Raw genomic sequence first — 18,346 nt, 5'->3', positions numbered from 1 at the left:
CTACCACAAGAATGATCACAATGTCACTCTATCACTCTCTGAATTATTACCCTGAACTCTCAGATTCAAGTATGTGGGAAGGAGAGAGAGAGAGCGAGAGAGGAGAAACAGACACACACAAACACAACATAACAAGACGCACACACACACACACCACAGAGAATTTAGATGACACATACTGCACTGATGAATAGACAGACACACCGGCTACCGAGCACTTATGGCAACCTTTTTAATGAGCGAGCTTGCATATACATTCAGAATATCATACATTAAATGTCATGGTAACAATACGAATGAAAAACAGCTTATATAGTTTAATGGGGGTCTTCTTGAGGACACACACACACATACACACACACACACACACACAGGCAGCTCCTGTCTGCTCTGAGCGGCGTGCCCCCGGGAAGGCATAAATTGTCATAACACCCCCGTATATCAAAGTACTGATAGTGTACTGTACAAGAGTGGTGGGTGTGATGATATGATAACTACTGCTGGTGTGGCTGCAGCTGCTGTACATATAGCCAGAGAGAGACAGAGGGGGAACAGGGAAACCTTATGGCATGTGGCCCAGTGGAGGCCACTGGAAGGGAAGGAAGGCAGAGGGACTACTTAACTTAGTGCTGTGTGACTGTGTGTGAGAGTTCAAATCTGATTACCAGCAATACAAATAAAGCTGGATAGTTGGAGTGAAGGGGAGAGGGGTGGGGGGTTTAGAGAAAGAGAGGGAGAGAAAGGGAGATGACAGACGTAAAAAGTGAGAGACAAAAGAAAGAAAGAGGGATATGAAAAAAGACAGAAAAAGACAGACAGGGAAAGAGAGGGAGAGAACAAGAACGAGAGAGAAAGAGAATGCGAGTGGGGGGAATGTTATGGATCACTTGTGCTGTTACAAGATAAAGGCTTTTCCTGACTCAGATACCTCATATCATCTACTTCACTCTCACTCAAAACCAATCCAAGCATGTCGCTCTCCCTCTCTCTCTCCTCCCTCTCCCTCTCTCTCTCCTCCCTCTCCCTCTCTCTCTCCTCCCTCTCCCTCTCTCTCTCCTCCCTCTCTCTCGCTCTGACTCCAAAGTCACCCCGTGCACTCATCCAACACTTTCAACTCTTCACTCTGACTTATCTCCCCCTCTTTTTCCCCTCCCTCTCTCTCCCTTCTCAGGAGTGTAGTCTAATCCCTCGTTCATTCTGCTCTACCTGTTTCCTTTGTTCGAGCAGCTGTTTCTTGCCTATCAGAGAGAAAGAGGGAGAGAGAGAGAGAGACAGAGGGAGAGAGAGAGAGTGAGAGACAGAGGGAGAGAGAGAGTGAGAGAGAGAGACAGAGGGAGAGAGAGAAAGAGAGAGAGAGACAGAGGGAGAGAGAGAAAGAGAGAGAGAGACAGAGGGAGAGAGAGAGTGAGTGAGTGAGTGAGTGAGAGAGAGAGAGAGAGAGAGAGAGAGAGAGAGAGAGAGAGAGAGAGAGAGAGAGAGAGAGAGAGATAAGATGAGACAGCACTGACAGTCAAGACTTTGTGGGCCTGATCCTCTAAACAGCCAATGCCGTGGTGCAGTCTATCATTCACCTCAGAGAGAAATGAAAACCAGAAAGAGAGGGAGGAGGAGGAGAAGACCTGGCAATGAAAATGAGAGCAGGCAGCAGATGTTTTGTAGACATAGTTGTCCATTTAGGACAAGAGCAGTCCTGGAGAGACAGACTTGCAGCTTGACTTAGCATAACAAGAATATCCACAATTACTCTATCAGAGTTGTTTTTGTGTGTGTGTGAGTGTGTATTCCCACATGTGTGTATGCCAACACTTTCGCACCTGCATGAGTGTGTGTGTGTGTGCACAGGCATGTCCTGTACAATATCACTTTCCCTTTTGCAGATCCAATCGAATCTTTTTGTAATGTCATTCCATTAAAGAATTTGGGCCGACAAGTCAAGCCACACTTTGTGCTTCGAGGTACAGGAAACGCCAGCTGAGCACTTTTTCACACGTATACACTTCATGACACTACACCACATCGTCGTCCCAATACCAGACCCCCTATTGCCTGCGTTTCCTTCTTACGTCCATCAAGATAAAGTGACCCCATATAAAGGTGCTACAGTAAGTATGATTGGCCAATACAATACAAAGAATACAGGTCCCTACGCCAAGCTCTCTTCCCATTGGTCACTGTCCTCTTCACATCTCATGTTGATTGGTTCATTACGATGACAACAATATAAAAACAGGAAGTACTTTTGTTTCTACATCTGTGCTGCTTTACGCTTGGTTGGGCTTGGAATCTGGAATGCCGAGGGGTGATTCAGTCCAGGGACAATTTTTCCTCATTCTAATTTTTGGGGGTTGAAATGAGAAAATCCAGCATGGTCCACTTTGGCTTGCATTTGCATTGCAGTGCCTTGTATTGAACAGAGGAGGGTAGTGCAGAGAGAGACCAGTCTTAGTAGGTTTAGGTAATGTTGTGTGCAAGGTCTGCTGTGTGTGTGTGTAAGAGAGAGGGAGGATGAGGAGTGCAGGACTGAGAGAGGGATTGTGGAAGAATGAAGGAGTGCAGAGTCGAAGTGCGGAGTCGTTCACTCAGCCGTCGGATAAAGAATGATTCCGGAGGGGAAACGTTGGGGCAGAACGGGAGAGAGAAGGGATAGAAACGGGCCAGTAGATTTGTCTGACGCAGAGAAGGAGGAATGAAAAAGAACAAATCTCCCCTTTCTTTGCATGTTTCTCTCTTTCAGCTGCTCATACCTACATTCTTGAAACCCTTTTCTCTTGATTACATTAACATACTCTCGCTATTTTTCCTCGTTGCCTTTTTCTCTCTGCCAACATTTCTCCCCCAGAGTCAGCTTACGGGCCTCTTTCCCTCTTTCCCCCTCTATTTTTTGGCCAGACAATTCACCTTCCTCTCACTATAAATTGTCCATGTTTTACTTCAAAGCAGTGCCTTTTAGATTCTCTCTCTCTCTCTCCCTGCCTCCCTCCATCTCCCTCTCTCTCTCACTATCCGTCGTCCATGCTTTACTGCAAAGTGCCGTCTCTTCTCTTTTCCTCCTTTTGGATTCTGTCTTTCTCTGTGCTTCTCCACCTCTCCCTCCATCTCTCCATCCCTCCCTCCTCAGGGTTTCTTGGGACGTCCGTTGCGGGGCAGGTTCTCCACGGTGTTACTGAGGCGGTACTTGACGATGATGCTGTGCACCGTGGACTTAGGCATCCTCAGCTCCTGCCCGATGGACCCCTCCGATTTGCCGTCCTTCCACAGGTCGACCACGCGTTGCCGCTGCATGATGTCGTGCTCCTTGGTCTTCAGGAAGCCGGCGCCGCCGCCACCCGGGGCTTCTGGGGCTTCTGTGGGGGCAGACAAGCGGCAGAGCTGTAGAGACTGGGTGGGACTGGGAGGGAGAGGTAGGGGTCACCACGTCAACGCCACGGCAACACCCCAGCAACGCCATGGTAACACGAGCGACAGTCAGTCAGTTCAGGCAGTCTGGCCCTCAAAACTCCACTACTGAGGGTCAGCTTCCTCGAGGTGTCATGGAAACAACAACAACCACAACATCATTGTTACACTTCCCAAAGGGCAACCCATTTTGAGGGACAGTCAATGTTGTTGAAAGTTTGTGTTGTCACAATTCAGGTGTGTTGAAATGCCTTTACGTTTTGCTTGGAGTTCACCGAGGTTAGCTACAGTTACACAGTGAGAAAAGACGCAGGGCAGACAGAAGTTGTTTATTTTGACTCAGTAGCAGCTTTGCGTACTCAGGACTGGGATGAGGTGACCAGACTGTTGAAGTGAGGTTATTATCAGGTTATTATCAGGTCATAGAAGTGTTAGCTTTTTCCATTCACTGTTTTTCCTCACTCTCTCCCTCTGCTCCTCTCCTCCACACTCCTCTCTGTCTCTCTTCTCTCCCCACTCTCTCATCTTTCTCCCCCCTCCTATCATTTCCTGCTCTCTCTCGCCCCCTCTGCTCTTCTCTCTCCTCTTCCTCTCTCCCCCTCTGTCTCCCTCTCTTCCTTTTCTGTAAAAAGGGGTGACCAACCAGAGCTACCCTAATCAAGACAACAAACCCAACGCACCCCCATATACCAAATATTTATAGCTCTACCCAGAGAGCGCATTCATTCGTTCAGACTGTCTGTGTGTTCAGCTGCTTAGCGTTCATCTCAGCACGGTCCCCTCAGACTCAACACCCACAGAGAACAGACAGACGGTGTGTGATCTAGCGACTATTTCTGAACACCAGCGTTCCGCCCAGCATTCAGTTCAGCCAAGCCTCAGAGAGTTCTGGTTCACATGTCACAACAAGGAGTTTACACAAGCAACTTCTGTGTGGTTTGGTGTCCTCTTAAAATACCTTCGTACAAAGTCCCTGGAGACTGAATTACATCTTGGCACCGCGACGCGCTACGAAATGAACTAACGGCACATTTTTCAGAAAAAGAAAAAAACGAATCTCCCAGAATGCTATGTCTCAGACTGATGGGTCCCACTGCAAATACATAAATCAAGATGTAGGAATGCAGGTCCACACTACAGACGGACTGGATCACAGCACCCTGGATCACAGCATCCTGGATCAGTCGGGCCCAATACAGAGTAATACCAGTGGGGAGTATCAGGTTTACCAAATATCTCCTCATCACTGTTAGAGTTCTGTTACACACTCCAGAGCAGACGTATCTGGTCAACATCTGCTGTAGCCAAACTAAATGGAGGGAAAACAAATTGTTGGCAGTTGGAGTGGACTTAAAAACGACTGAAGGAGCTGGACAATAAGCCCCCCCCCCCCAAAAAAAAAGGTGGAGAGTTTGAGGTGGAGAGTTGAGAATATTTTAATTATGCCAATGAGTAGAATAAACCTTTAGGAGGAAAAAATCAACATCTGCAAATATTCTTCCAAAATTGTTTGTGGGGCTCCAACGTACTGGACACCTTCATATTCTTGCAAGCTTGGTTCAGAATAGCTAATAGAAAACAGTTTGTAGGTTTTTCAACAATTGAAAAGATAAAAGGGCAAATCCTTCCACCAAGTAGAATTTTCAAATCTCCCAATATTGACATCAATGCATGACTAAGTGAAAGTTCAATTTAAGCGGAAGGATTGACCATAGAAATAGAATGACATCATTCCAGTTCTGAGGGATCCGCCCCAAAGTGACAAAAACATATTGACATCAGAGATTGTGATTAGCAGTGAACCTGACTACTTCAGGCGGTAATCTGACAACACTAACAGCAACGAAAACAAAGACAAAGATAAAGTGGATCTCACTGATCTAAGTGTCTCCGGCATTGCCAGGGTTTATTGAGCCATGACAGATGAGGGGACGTTCTCAACTCAGTTTTCTTCAATAAATAGTGCTCAGAAGGATGTTACAAACCAGGGAGTAATCCCACAGTGCCATTTGAGAAAAAAACTGGTGACTACTACACACTACCTAGACGCGTTCACACTGCGACTTAGCCCTGGGCTAAGAGACATTTTAGCCCGGGGCTAATGGAGTGTTCACACATGCACATTTTAACGTGGGCTAGCGCCAACCTTAGCCCAGGGCTTTTCGGGGGCTAGCGCCAGAAACACGGTGCCAAAATAGCCGGTGTGAAACGGGGTCGAGAATAACGCATAGAATTGTCACTGTCCAATCACAAAAGCTGCACTTCCTCTTCATTTGCATATGCTTGTGATGCCTGTGATGCGTTCTGCACACTATTTTGATAAGTACATTTATACTATTTCATCTTTCCATCTGAGGACAAAAAAAAAAATACGAAATACTTTAATCCGATCAGAAACAAAAACGGTTGCTACGCAGGCTGGCCAACGTCTTCCCACTGGGCACACATGGGTTGAATCAACGTTGTTCCCACATAATTTTAATGAAATTACATTGACCCAACGTGGAATAGATGTTGAATTGACATCTGTGCCCAGTGAGTTTCATTTAGCTAGCCTCTGAAGCCACAAACTCTACAGCTAGAAGGGCAGCAAACGCTTCATTTCCGTCTGTTTTCATAGGTTTTCTATTGACATTTAATTGTATAGAGCTATCCATGATAATAATATTGTTGGATGATTTTGCCTGGATCAGAAAAGTCGATGTATCTTCCCTGCACAGCATTCTCTATACAGAGCAAGATCGCATTTCAAGTGAGAAAAATTGTTTCCGAAGGTTCGGACAGGCAGACAGCAAGGTTTATACAAACCATCACTGTTGAAAATAAAACGCTAGGCTAGAAGCAAGAGGGAAATGAATATGTTAATAAATGCCTTATTGCTTAGAAAATTGGTCACGTTGCAGAGATAGAATGTTGGTCGCGTGTTGTGTTTGTCTGTTATCCCAGGGCTTTGGAATACAAGTGTGAATCCTTAGCCCATGGCTAAAGCTCAGCCCAGGGTTAACAAATGCTTGTGTGACACAAAGGATAAGCTAGCTCAGGGCCAGTCTTAGCCCGGGGCTAAGAACAACGCAGTGTAAAAAGGCCTAGAAGCATTAACCTCACAATAATGAACTATATAGCAACAGATGCAAATATCTCACTACAAAATGTATGACCATATAAAGATGCTACATTTCCTATGCATTATCTGGTACAGATTTGACCCATCTGTCCAAGATGCCAGAGCCAGAAGCTAACGCATTCTAAACTATACCTCATTAGGTCTACATCTACATAAATATACACTGGTAATACACTGGTATAATACATACTCTCAGAGGTACTGCAGCTTAAGCTAAATGGATTTGTCTTCTCTGCTTGGACTGTACAGACGCCCTACTTGGAACGACTACACACACACACACATAAACACAAACCACATTTTTTCCAAAGCTTCACTGATGAAGGAATTCTAGTGACTTGTTGACTTTATCAGATAATAAATGTAGGATTTCGGCAAGAAATGCAGCAGCTGCAGAGTAGCAACCCATAAAAAACACTTCTAACTGATAGGAACATCATTCATGAGTAGTTTTGGAAAGACCTTTTCAGTAAATGGGTGTTACAGCACAGTGTAGCCACTGACCTGATACGAAAGATCCAGGGGGCATCTGGCTGTAGTTGGCCCCTCCCATGGGTAAGACTCCCGGGGGGACGGGGGTGAAGGCGGGTCCAAAGTTCTGAGGAGTGGCGTAGGGTCCTGGAGGGATGGTCTGGAGGGAGAGGGAACAGACTGTCAATTTGATGATCGATCGAAATCAAAAAGAATAATTAGAAGCCTGAGTGTGTGTGTGTGTGTGTGTGTGTGTGTGTGTGTGTGTGTGTGTGTGTGTGTGTGTGTGTGTGTGTGTGTGTGTGTGTGTGTGTGTGTGTGTGTGTGTGTGTGTGTGTGTGTGTGTGTGTGTGTACTCAGTCTACTTACCGGGGGAGTGTGTGTGTCGGTACCCTTGCTGGCTAGTCTGCTGAGGATGCTCCTCTCTGACATCTGCAGGCGTGCGGCGATGGGCGGGACTCGGGACAGTGTGGCAGGGAGCCGCGTCACGTCAGCCTTCATGTCACTCAGCAGCTCCTCCAACTGGTTCAGCACTGAAATTACAACAACTCAACGGTCAATTCCTTCCATTAGCCATTCCAAGCAGCTATTAGATTAGTCAATCACTGTTAACCATTACAAGCAGCTATTGGTGTGTTAGTATTAACCATCAAGTACGTACTCTATCAGTCTCCCACTAGGTTTGAGTTACATTATACAGTGAGACAATTTAGGCCACAGGGCATGTAGAATCGGTTGTGTTGGAAGCAAAGGCCTGCCCCCACTGAAGCACTACAATATTGAATGCTCGTTTTTGTTTAATGGCACAAAACCGACATGGCACATTTTGTGTAAACGTATCTCTATCTTTCAGGATTGTTGTAGAATACTGAAAAAGTCAAGCCAGTATGTTGTCCTTTCAAATGAGCAATACAAGCATACCAACTCATCAGAGATCGGATGAGGACATTTTCTGAGCTAACAAACAAGTCTGGTAACTGAGATTGCAACTCTATCCTGAAGTTGATATTGTGAAATGTTAGCTTCTGGCAGCAGCAGCTCTGTGAGGCTGACAGATTCAGGTCAAAGAACGTTGAAAAGATGTAGTCTGGGAGATTGTTTCTTTATCTTTATTTCTAAAATAAATGGGTACAGACGCACACCACACACACACACAGAAAGGGGAGGGAGTTTTGGGGGTTTGTGTGTGTGTGTCCCTCACCCTTGTGCAGCACTGCGTTGGCAGGTTTGTTCCCGGCCAGGGACTCCTTGCTGAGGTGCTGGTGGGACTCAGCTAAACACTCCACCTCGGCGAAGCGGGCGTTCAGGGCCATGGCGGGGTGGACCGGGTCCTGGGTCATATTCAGGTATGCTGCCCTCCTCAGCTGCTCCTCGATCACCAGGGCCTGCTCTAATAACTGGGGGGGGGGGGGTCAGTTCTTTCATCAAGGATTGTCATAAAACTGCTTCTTGACATATATCTGGCCAACATGTACAGTGTGTACTGCATTTCATGGGATGAAAGTTTCATTGAGTTGAATTCATCTGAATCGTAATGAGGAAGATGTTCGAGAAAAAATAGGAAGAAAGAGGAGAGAGATAAACAGAATGTGAGGATGGCACGAGGAGGAGAGAAGAATGAGTCAGAAAAAGACAGATGATGTGGGGAGAAATTCTAGGAAAAATATTCCTATTTACAGTGTTATTTTAGCCACCATCATTGTGTGTGAGTGAGAATGCGGATGTTGAGGTCAGGGCACGAAACATGTGAGGCCATCAAAAACAGGATGAGTGCCATTTCACAAACGCACCGGTCAGCAATACCACCCTGGTATCTGTCTGTCAATTCAATATCTGTCATTCATAGGGTCTCAGGCTTACATCTTTCAAACAGATGTGTTCTATTAGATATTGAACTGTACTTAAATACAGTGAGCTCCAAAAGTATTGGGACCGTGACACATTTTTCTGGCTCTGTACTTCAGCACTTTGGATTTGAAATGATACAATGACTATAAGGTTAATGTGCGGACTGTCATCTTTAATTTGAGGGGATTTTCTTCCATATCGGGTGAACTGTTTCAAAAGTACAGCACTTTTTGTACATAGTCCCCCTCATATTATGGGACCAAACTCACTTTTTTTTTAACTAGGCAAATCAGTTAAGAACAAATTCTTATTTATAATGACAGCCTAGGAACAGTGGGTTAACTGCCTTATTCTGGGGTAGAACGACAGATTTTTACCTTGTCAGCTCGGGGATTTGATCTAGCGACCTTTCGGTTACTGGCCCAACGCTCTAACCACTAGGCTACCTACAGCCCCACTTAAATGTGTATTGAAGTAGTAAAAGGTATTTGGTCCTGTATTCCTAGCACGCAATGACTACATCAAGCTTGTGACTCTACAAATTTGTTGGATGCATTTGCTGTTTGTTTTGGTTGCATTTCAGATCATTTTGAGCCCAATAGAAATGAATGGTAAATAATGTATTGCGTTATTTTGGAGTCACTTTTATTGTAAATAAGAATAGAATATGTTTCTAAACACTTCTACGTTAATGTGGAAGCTACCATGACTATGGATAATCCTGAATGAATCGTGAAGAATGATGAGTGAAAGATACAGACGCACAAATATCATACACCCAACACATGCTAACCTCTCACCATTACAATAACATGGTTAACAAAATTTTTTTTGGGGGGGGGTATGAAACACAACCAAAACAAACAGCAAATGCATCTCACATTTGTAGCGTGACAAACTTGATGTAGTCATTGCATGCTATGAATATGGGACCAAATACTTAACTTTTAACTACTTTAATACATATATAAGTGATTTTGTCCCAATACTTTTGCTCCACTAAAATGGGGGGACAATGTACAAAAACTGTTAGAATTTCAAAACAGTTCACCCGATATGGATGAAAATACCCTAAAATGTAAGCTGACAGTCTGCACATGAACCTCATAGTCGTTGTATCATTTCAAATCCAAAGTCCTGGAGTACAGAGCCAAAACAACAAAAACAAAATGTCACTGTCCCAATACTTTTGGAGCTCCTTGTATGTCCTGAATTGTGTTCATCTTGTCTGTGTCATGGTTGTGTGGTGTCATAGTTATGTGATGGTTATGTTACAGTATGTCATGTGATGTGTAAGGCCCAGAGTGTTTCCTGGCCTTTTAGTTATTCTACGCTATGTATGCTATGCCATGCTACACTGCTATGCAATGTCATGTCATGCTATGTCATGTCAGGTTATGTCATTTTATGTCACGCCATGTGGTGTCGTACCTTGAAGCGGCGGGCCAGGAACTTGTTCTTCATCTCCAGGAAGTTGCCCTTGTTGGCCTGCGACTTGAAGGGCTCATTGACAATGGCGAACTGGGGGTCGTTCTGAATGTCCTGCCACCTCGCGTACCCATGACTGATACAGAGAGGTCAAGGGTCATACAAGCTCAATACATCATTGGCAAATCCCAAACAAACATCTAGCTTGTCAGTGGTAATAAGTATTTTAGCACAACTTCTACTAAGCCTATGAATAGGGCTATCATCATCATGCTTATTCCTATCGAATTCTTTCAAATCTTTATAGTGTTTCTTGTGTTAGGAGGGCTAGGGTTAGATTCGGGATTGGGAATTCTAGTGAAAGTCACAGAAATAGAACAAACAGAAAGGACTTCCAATCTCTATTCCGCGTGTAGATCTCTGCAGACACATTCTAATACTTCTCTGCTATACAAAGGCATCAGTGGATGGACTTGTTGACTTCTAACAAGAAGCCCCTGCCGCAGCAAGATCAATAAATAAACACGACAAGACGGTCTCCTTGGCAACTGCTGTCAAGGATACAGAACGATTCCCGCCAGCAGCCAGAAGTCGTGCCGCCGGTGCCAGATCTCATTCATCTTCCCAGAGGAGATGGCCGCCCGCTCCTCGTTCTGCCACAGCGTATGCAGCTCTGCAGGGTGAAACATCAGCATAATGTTGTGTCAAAGTTATAACAATGTTAAAACAACCTGTGATTTCTGCCACAGCGTGTGCAGCTCCGCAGGGGGACAACGTCAGCATAATGTCAATGTTATAACGTCAACATAATGTTGTTTTACTGTTAAATGAACAACGTGTGTTCTGCCACAGTGTGTGCATCTCTGCAGGGTAAAGTCAATATAATATTGTATCAATGTTATAACAACAACCTGTGATACTGACTGAGGGTGTTCTGGACCTCTATAGGAAAAAGTCAACACAACGTTGTGTCAATGTTAAAACCCTCATGCTAAAGCAACCCATGATACTGAATCCCTGTGTGTGGAGCTCAGTGTGGGTGAATATCAACATAACATTGAATGAATGTTGAAACAACCCTTGATACAGAGTGAGTTCTGCCACAGCTCTAACACACAGTACCAGATATGACAGGGGTCATATGATAGGGGTCATTTACCCGTGAAGCCTCCGTCAGCGATGTTGAACATGAAGCGCCGTCGCTCGGGGGGGATGATGGGGGGTTTCGGCAAGGTGTCTTTGGCAACCTCCTCCTTCGCCACTTCTTTCCCAGCATCCTTTTCACCTTTTACTTCCTCTGTGACCAAGAAGAACACAAGCAAGTTCCTTTAGATCAGTGGATGCCATTGAAATATACCTAAGAGTGTACATATATCTACCAGTGACTAGTCAGTGAGTCACTAACTAACGAACTGACTAACTAACAGACAGGTACAGACAGATGGACGGACGGATGGACAGACAGGTGAGGTCACTCACCTTTCATCATGTCAGAGGGTTGCTGTCTGTCCATCTTCTCCTTGTTGTCTGATGCTTCTGTGGCGACAGGGGCTTCCTCGCTCTCCTTGTCGTTCTCCTTCTCTCTCCCCTTCTCCTCCTCCTCCATCTTCTCTCCAGGTGAGAGCGTTACACTACCTGGTTTCTCATCTTTGACCTCCGACCCTTGTTTAGTTGTTCCTCCCGGTGTGCCCTCCGTACTCTCCTCTTCTCCTTTCTTCTCCTCCACTGGGGCCGGAGGGGTGTCAGTCGTTTTTGTTTCTTTCCCCTCCTCTTTTGTATCACTCACTTCCTTGTCTGTTGTTGTACTAGGGGATAAATCTTGTGGAGCTTCTTTCGTAGGGATTGGAGGCTGGGGACAGGACAAAACATAGTGTTCAGTGACAGTCGTTGGTATAACTGTATGTAAATTAGCAAGATGTATTAAGACTGAGAACTGTGTAATTAACAGCATTCAATCTCTCACCACTTCAGGATCTGCACTCCTGTTGCCCTCTACCGCTTTACCCCCTTCCGTCTCTTTCTCTCCATCTTTCTCTGGCTCAGACGCGGCCTTACCCTCCTCCTTCTCTCCCTCCTCCTTCTCTCCATCTTTCCCGTTCTTCTCTAGTTTCTCTGAGGGAGCAGGGGTAGCTGAACACAACACACAGGCAGAGGGTCATCCCTCGCTCACACACACACACAGTTATCACAGTCAGACTTGGAGTGCCCCCTGCTGGATATGTTTTGAGCTGCGTGCCTGCCTACGTGTGTGTGTGTGTGTGTGTGTGTGTGTGTGTGTGTGTGTGTGTGTGTGTGTGTGTGTGTGTGTGTGTGTGTGTGTGTGTGTGTGTGTGTGTGTGTGTGTGTGTGCGTGCGTGCGTGTGTACTTTGTTCACCCACCTGGTTTGGAGGTGCAGGGGGTGTTGTCTGAGGTACAGCTGGGGTCAGGGGTGGGCGTAGCGGTCTTCATGGTCCCTCCAGGGGAGGAGGCTCTGGAGGAGGAAGACACACTGACCTCTGGCCTCAGAGCCTCAGGCTTCATCTCTGGCTTCAGCTCTGGGAGACTCCACCGCCCGTTGATGTGCTCAAACTCCTGGATCTGAGGAGAAAGGAGGGGAGGGGATGGTTCAGAGACAGGACCATGCAGCTGTCAATCATTGTTGACTGGCAATAAAGTATTCTATTCTGTACTGTACTGTGCTGTTCTGTACTGTTCTGTACTGTCCTATACTGTTATTTTCTGTACTGTTCTGTTCTAATTCTAGTCTAGCCAACAGTCTCTTTCCCTGGGAAGAATGGGCTCTAATTTCTGTGGCTTTTCATTGATGTATCTTTGTGTCACGAGGAAGTCACAGCCTGGGAAAATCTTAGTGGAGAGGAAAGAGGTCGAATGACTGTAAAATATCTCTATTTCCTCATTTAATTTCCTTTGTTAGATTCTGGTCTGACAGGTCTGAATGGGTGACAGCTGTGCTAAAAAACAAAAAACAGTTGCTATTGGTTGAAATGTAACTAGCTAGCCTGTTAGCTTAGCATTGTGGTTGCTAGGATACACTTTGACCCCTGACCTTCTTCTTGACCAGGGACATGACCCCGATGCGGGTCAGCACGGGCTGACGGCACAGGCCCTCCCTCGGCACGCCGTCGGCGAACGTCTCGGCGCCGTCGGCCACGGGCTCACACAGGTGACGCATGAACAGAGACACATATGCCCTGAAAGAGAAAGAGGAGAGAAGTGAGGGAGAGAGAGGAACCAGGCAGAGAGAGGCAGTAGGAGAGCAGAAAAGGAGGAGGGGGGGACGAGAGAAAAAGGTTTCAAAAAACAGCAAACAAAGAAGGACCAGCAACTACATTGTAATAAGAAGATCTCAGCGCAAGCGCATACTGGAGCCAGAGACGCAAACGATCCCAGTTCCTCTCCACTCACTTGAACTCCTTCTCACTCTTGCCCCTCAGGTCTCTGACCAGCCACTGGCAGGAGAAGGCGTCCTGGGCGGGCATGCCCCAACGCATCACCGCGTTTAGGAAGGCCTTCCGCTGGCGCGTGTTGAAGCCCAACACCTAGAGGGGTAGAGGGGACATAAAGACATTATAACACATTCACAACCCATACACATTGCATTCGTATGCAGTTCATAAGCCATGAGAGGGGGAACGGCGAGAGAGTTGTGCCCCAGGTGAAAGGTACCTACATAAGGACTTCATAACCCATACACAGCAGAACAGAAGGTTATTTTGTCTAACCTCCAGGTTGCCGGCCACTCTGGCCAACAGGGGGGGCAACGGCTTGTCTCTCTCGTTCCTCATCTGGCGGCGGGACTGTCTGCGAGAACCTGGAGCGAGAGAGAGGAATCAGGTAGAGAGAGAGAGAGAGAGAGAGAGAGGAGGAGGAAAGTCAGGAGCGTGGCTGGTAACCTGCATAGTACTTACGCTACCAGTTGACTTGGACTGAAATAGGTTTGGATGCCGGTACTATTTAGGTGCAGTAGCTCCACAATACTTTGGAGCTAATATTCTATAAGAAGAACAGGAGCTCAAGCAGTAGAACATTTGAGGTGCCAGTAGTTAGCTCCGCTGGGCTGCTGCTCAAGTCAAGCACGGGTACTAGTAAAGCAGACATAATATCAATCTAGTCTCTCCTTTAAAATCTAAACACTAAATTGAGAATAAAATAATCTATCACAACACATTCAACAGAGAAGGGTTCATTCCAAATGTGTTGTGCCTTGTGTACTTTGGCCTACCTTCTGGTCTCTCGTCGAAGTCTTCATCCTCCTCCTCGGAGCCCACAGAGTACTCGGACTGGTTATCTGAAATACCAGTATGCCAGTCTGAAACAGCACATGGTGTACCGTCAACAGGCTAGGCCCAGTATCCCCATGCGGCTACTACTAGCAATACTTTAACAAAGCTTCAGCATTACTTTAGCATCACCTAACGTATTGCACAAAGACCGTGTATGAAAATATCGAAATCTAACAAAGAGCACAACATTCTTTTATCAACCATGAATGAACCAATACATGGACATGACACAAAGTCTATCAACAACAAAAAGTTATTCAGAATGCCCCAGGTTGCCATAGTGATGCCCCAGGTTGCCATAGTGATGCACCTACACCCATCTCCGTGACAACCACGACTGATGGTTCCCAACTACCTACCTTGGTCCTCCTGTGCTGCGTCGTTGTAGTTGACAGGCTTGCGGTTCCTCTTGCCCTTGCCCAGTTTACTAGCCAGGTCCTCCTGTTGTTGCTCATAGTGATGTCTCAGCAGCTTCTCCCAGTATTCTGGGTCCACACACTCCTCCTGCTTAATGATCTCACGCTCCACCTCCTCAATCTGGATACACACATGCAAGAACATGGACGAACAGTTTACATATAACCAATGTGATATAATCTACTTACAAACTCTTCTATAGTTCAATGGAAAGTGTTAACAGTTTAGATTAGCATAAGAGGAACAAAAATACACCAACGTACCATATAATATTTCTGTATAGATGCAAGCTTATAAAAAGTTGTAATCTGAAACAGCAATGTTATCACTTCTCTCTCTCTATCCTGCTCTCTCCATCCCTCCCTCCCTCCCTCCCTCCCTCACCTTATCCTCCTCTCGGACCATGTATCGGGCCACTTTGAAGGAGCTCAGGTATTCGTTCATGTTCTGCATGTCTGTGTCATCCGTAGCGTCCTGGCTCCGGTCCAGCAACCTCTCGATGGCCGAGCTGTCGTAGTGGATCACACTGCCCTCATCGTCCCTGTTGTCCCCCGCTGGACACCGTAGGGGAGAGAGGGTGGACATACGTGGTGGTGAGAGGACTTTGGGAGAATAGGAAACGGTGATGAAACAAAGATGAAGATGTGACTAAAATCATTCCATATACAGATGTATGTAACAACCCCAAAAAAGAAAGTGTAGTCCCTAAAGAACCCCTCATATTAAGAACATAAAGAACCCCTCATATTAAGAACATAAAGAACCCCTCATATTAAGAACATAAAGAACCCCTCATATTAAGAACATAAAGAACCCCTCATATTAAGTCACTAAAGAACCCCTCATGTTAAGAACATAAAGAACCCCTCATATTAAGTACCTAAAGAACCCCTCATGTTAAGAACATAAAGAACCCCTCATATTAAGTCACTAAAGAACCCCTCATGTTAAGTACCTAAAGAACCCCTCATATTAAGTCACTAAAGAACCCCTCATGTTAAGAACATAAAGAACCCCTCATATTAAGTACCTAAAGAACCCCTCATATTAAGTCACTAAAGAACCCCTCATGTTAAGAACATAAAGAACCCCTCATATTAAGTCACTAAAGAACCCCTCATATTAAGTCACTAAAGAACCCCTCATGTTAAGTACCTAAAGAACCCCTCATATTAAGTCACTAAAGAACCCCTCATGTTAAGAACATAAAGAACCCCTCATATTAAGTCACTAAAGAACCCCTCATGTTAAGAACATAAAGAACCCCTCATATTAAGTACCTAAAGAACCCCTCATATTAAGTCACTAAAGAACCCCTCATGTTAAGAACATAAAGAACCCCTCATATTAAGTCACTAAAGAACCCCTCATATTAAGTCACTAAAGAACCCCTCATATTAAGTACCTAAAGAACCCCTCATATTAAGTACCTAAAGAACCCCTCATGTTAAGTACCTAAAGAACCCCTCATATTAAGTCACTAAAGAACCCCTCATGTTAAGTACCTAAAGAACCCCTCATGTTAAGTACCTAAAGAACCCCTCATGTTAAGTACCTAAAGAACCCCTCATATTAAGTCACTAAAGAACCCCTCATGTTAAGAACATAAAGAACCCCTCATATTAAGTCACTAAAGAACCCCTCATGTTAAGAACATAAAGAACCCCTCATATTAAGTCACTAAAGAACCCCTCATATTAAGTCACTAAAGAACCCCTCATATTAAGTACCTAAAGAACCCCTCATATTAAGTACCTAAAGAACTCCTCATATTAAGCTCTCCGCCTCCTATCCTCGCATTTTTCCATCTGATATCCCTCCATCCTCCTCCTGCTCTTCCCCTATCCTTCCCCCTTTCTCCTATCCTCCTTCCATCCCACATCAACAGGTGCCATAAAATGCTTGCCAATAACTCACATTCAATCTCGTCCTTGAACAGCTCCTCGGTGCCAAACTTGAGGATGTCATCCAGCTCCTGTTTGGACATGGATCCAGCCTTGGAGCCCAGGCCGGGCCGTACCACGAGGTGGGTCAACATCATCTTCCTCTTGGCCACCTGGGTGATGCGCTCCTCCACACTGGCACGGGTCACGAAGCGGTATATCATCACCTTGTTGGCCTGCCCGATGCGGTGAGCGCGACTGAACGCCTGTGGGGGAGGGAGGGTAGAGGGGGGGGAGGAGTGAGACAGCAGGGTGGGACAAGGGAGATTGAAAGAAGCAGAGGGGGGTGAGACAGAGAGGGGTAGAGAAGAGATAAGACAAAAAAATACATACAAGCTTTTAAAAATATTTGTATTATTTCTTATTGTTCTTGCATTGTCGAGAGGGAACATGCAAGTACATGTGTATCCTGTGCATATGATAAATAAACATGACTTGATTTGATACAAGAATGCTGTCAAGACTTGTTTCCATTGATGGAAATGTAGATTCATGGCAGATCTGAGTGCATTGTGGGCTATAGAATGGCAGTGAATGGCAGACATTCTACCTGGATGTCATTGTGGGGGTTCCAGTCTGAATCGAAGATGAAGACGGTGTCAGCTGTAGCCAAGTTAATACCCAAACCCCCTGCCCTGGTGGACAGCAGGAAACAGAACTGAGGAGCACCAGGAGCTAAGAGAGATAGAGGGAGGGTGGAGTTGTATTACACACACCCAAATCTCACAAGAAACTGAAAAGGCCCCTTTCATCTATAGGCGTGGCTTTTGTTTATAGAGCCCTTAGACTATGAGTGTCTCCCTCACCATTGAACCTGTCTATGGCCTCCTGTCTCAGAGCCCCTGTGATTCCTCCATCGATCCTCTCGTACTTATAACCCTCAAAGTCCAGGAAGTCCTCCAGCAGGTCCAACATCTTAGTCATCTACCAGAGAGAGGAGAAAGAGGGAGGAGAGAGAGAGAACAGAGAAATGGTTACGGAAGTGCTAAAAGTTCCCGTGTGTGTGTGTGTGTGTGTGTGTGTGTGTGTGTGTGTGTGTGTGTGTGTGTGGTGCGTGTGTGTGTGTGTGTGCGTGCGTGCGTGCGTGCGTGTGCGTGGGTGCGTGTGTGCGTGCGTGTGCGTGGGTGCGTGCGTGCGTGCGTGCGTGTGTGTGTACCAACCTGTGAGAAGACGAGCACGCGGTGTCCTTGGTCCTTCAGTTTTCTCATCATCTTTTGCAGAAGAGTCAGTTTCCCAGAAGCTTTTGTGAGGTCCGTGCCCTCGTACGCTCCGCTTGCAGTCTTACGGGCTTCCTAATACCACGGTAAAGACAACACACCGTGTCCATGTGATGACATATACACAGATATAGCTTCTTTACTGAACTTGCTTATTTTAAATCCTCGGACAAGGTCATCTGATAAATAACTGAAAGAATATCAACTTTTTTTATTCC

At 45.7% G+C, this 18,346-nt stretch overlaps 1 protein-coding gene across 5 annotated transcripts in view; it reads right to left on the bottom strand.

Annotated features, from left to right (window-relative positions):
- Window positions 1-18,346, bottom strand: part of LOC106608762 (ATP-dependent chromatin remodeler CHD3) — a 31,990-nt gene that overhangs the window by 3,591 nt on the left and 10,053 nt on the right. Inside the window, exons 20-39 of one of the 5 annotated variants that reach the window (XM_082977466.1) lie at window positions 18,072-18,203; window positions 17,718-17,835; window positions 17,462-17,586; window positions 16,886-17,117; window positions 15,353-15,570; window positions 14,911-15,088; window positions 14,491-14,577; window positions 13,991-14,079; window positions 13,674-13,807; window positions 13,315-13,459; window positions 12,647-12,845; window positions 12,231-12,397; window positions 11,747-12,116; window positions 11,427-11,564; window positions 10,832-10,940; window positions 10,271-10,403; window positions 8,193-8,388; window positions 7,361-7,524; window positions 7,025-7,151; window positions 209-3,344 (exon numbers count right to left, since the gene is read on the bottom strand). In XM_082977466.1, coding sequence (XP_082833592.1) covers window positions 3,115-3,344; window positions 7,025-7,151; window positions 7,361-7,524; window positions 8,193-8,388; window positions 10,271-10,403; window positions 10,832-10,940; window positions 11,427-11,564; window positions 11,747-12,116; window positions 12,231-12,397; window positions 12,647-12,845; window positions 13,315-13,459; window positions 13,674-13,807; window positions 13,991-14,079; window positions 14,491-14,577; window positions 14,911-15,088; window positions 15,353-15,570; window positions 16,886-17,117; window positions 17,462-17,586; window positions 17,718-17,835; window positions 18,072-18,203 — 3,291 coding nt within the window. In that variant the 3' untranslated portion in view covers window positions 209-3,114. Of the gene's footprint in view, window positions 1-208; window positions 3,345-7,024; window positions 7,152-7,360; window positions 7,525-8,192; window positions 8,389-10,270; window positions 10,404-10,831; window positions 10,941-11,426; window positions 11,565-11,746; window positions 12,117-12,230; window positions 12,398-12,646; window positions 12,846-13,314; window positions 13,460-13,673; window positions 13,808-13,990; window positions 14,080-14,490; window positions 14,578-14,910; window positions 15,089-15,352; window positions 15,571-16,885; window positions 17,118-17,461; window positions 17,587-17,717; window positions 17,836-18,071; window positions 18,204-18,346 lie in introns of those variants that run through there. The other 4 variants (XM_082977467.1, XM_082977468.1, XM_014206887.3 and 1 more) reach the window with 4 other exon arrangements.

The sequence above is a fragment of the Salmo salar genome, chromosome 07 (genome assembly GCF_965601325.2).
Source record: "Salmo salar chromosome 07, fSalSal1, whole genome shotgun sequence".
In the NCBI taxonomy this organism is placed as follows: domain Eukaryota; kingdom Metazoa; phylum Chordata; class Actinopteri; order Salmoniformes; family Salmonidae; genus Salmo; species Salmo salar.
This window is presented reverse-complemented; position numbering and strand designations above follow the sequence as displayed.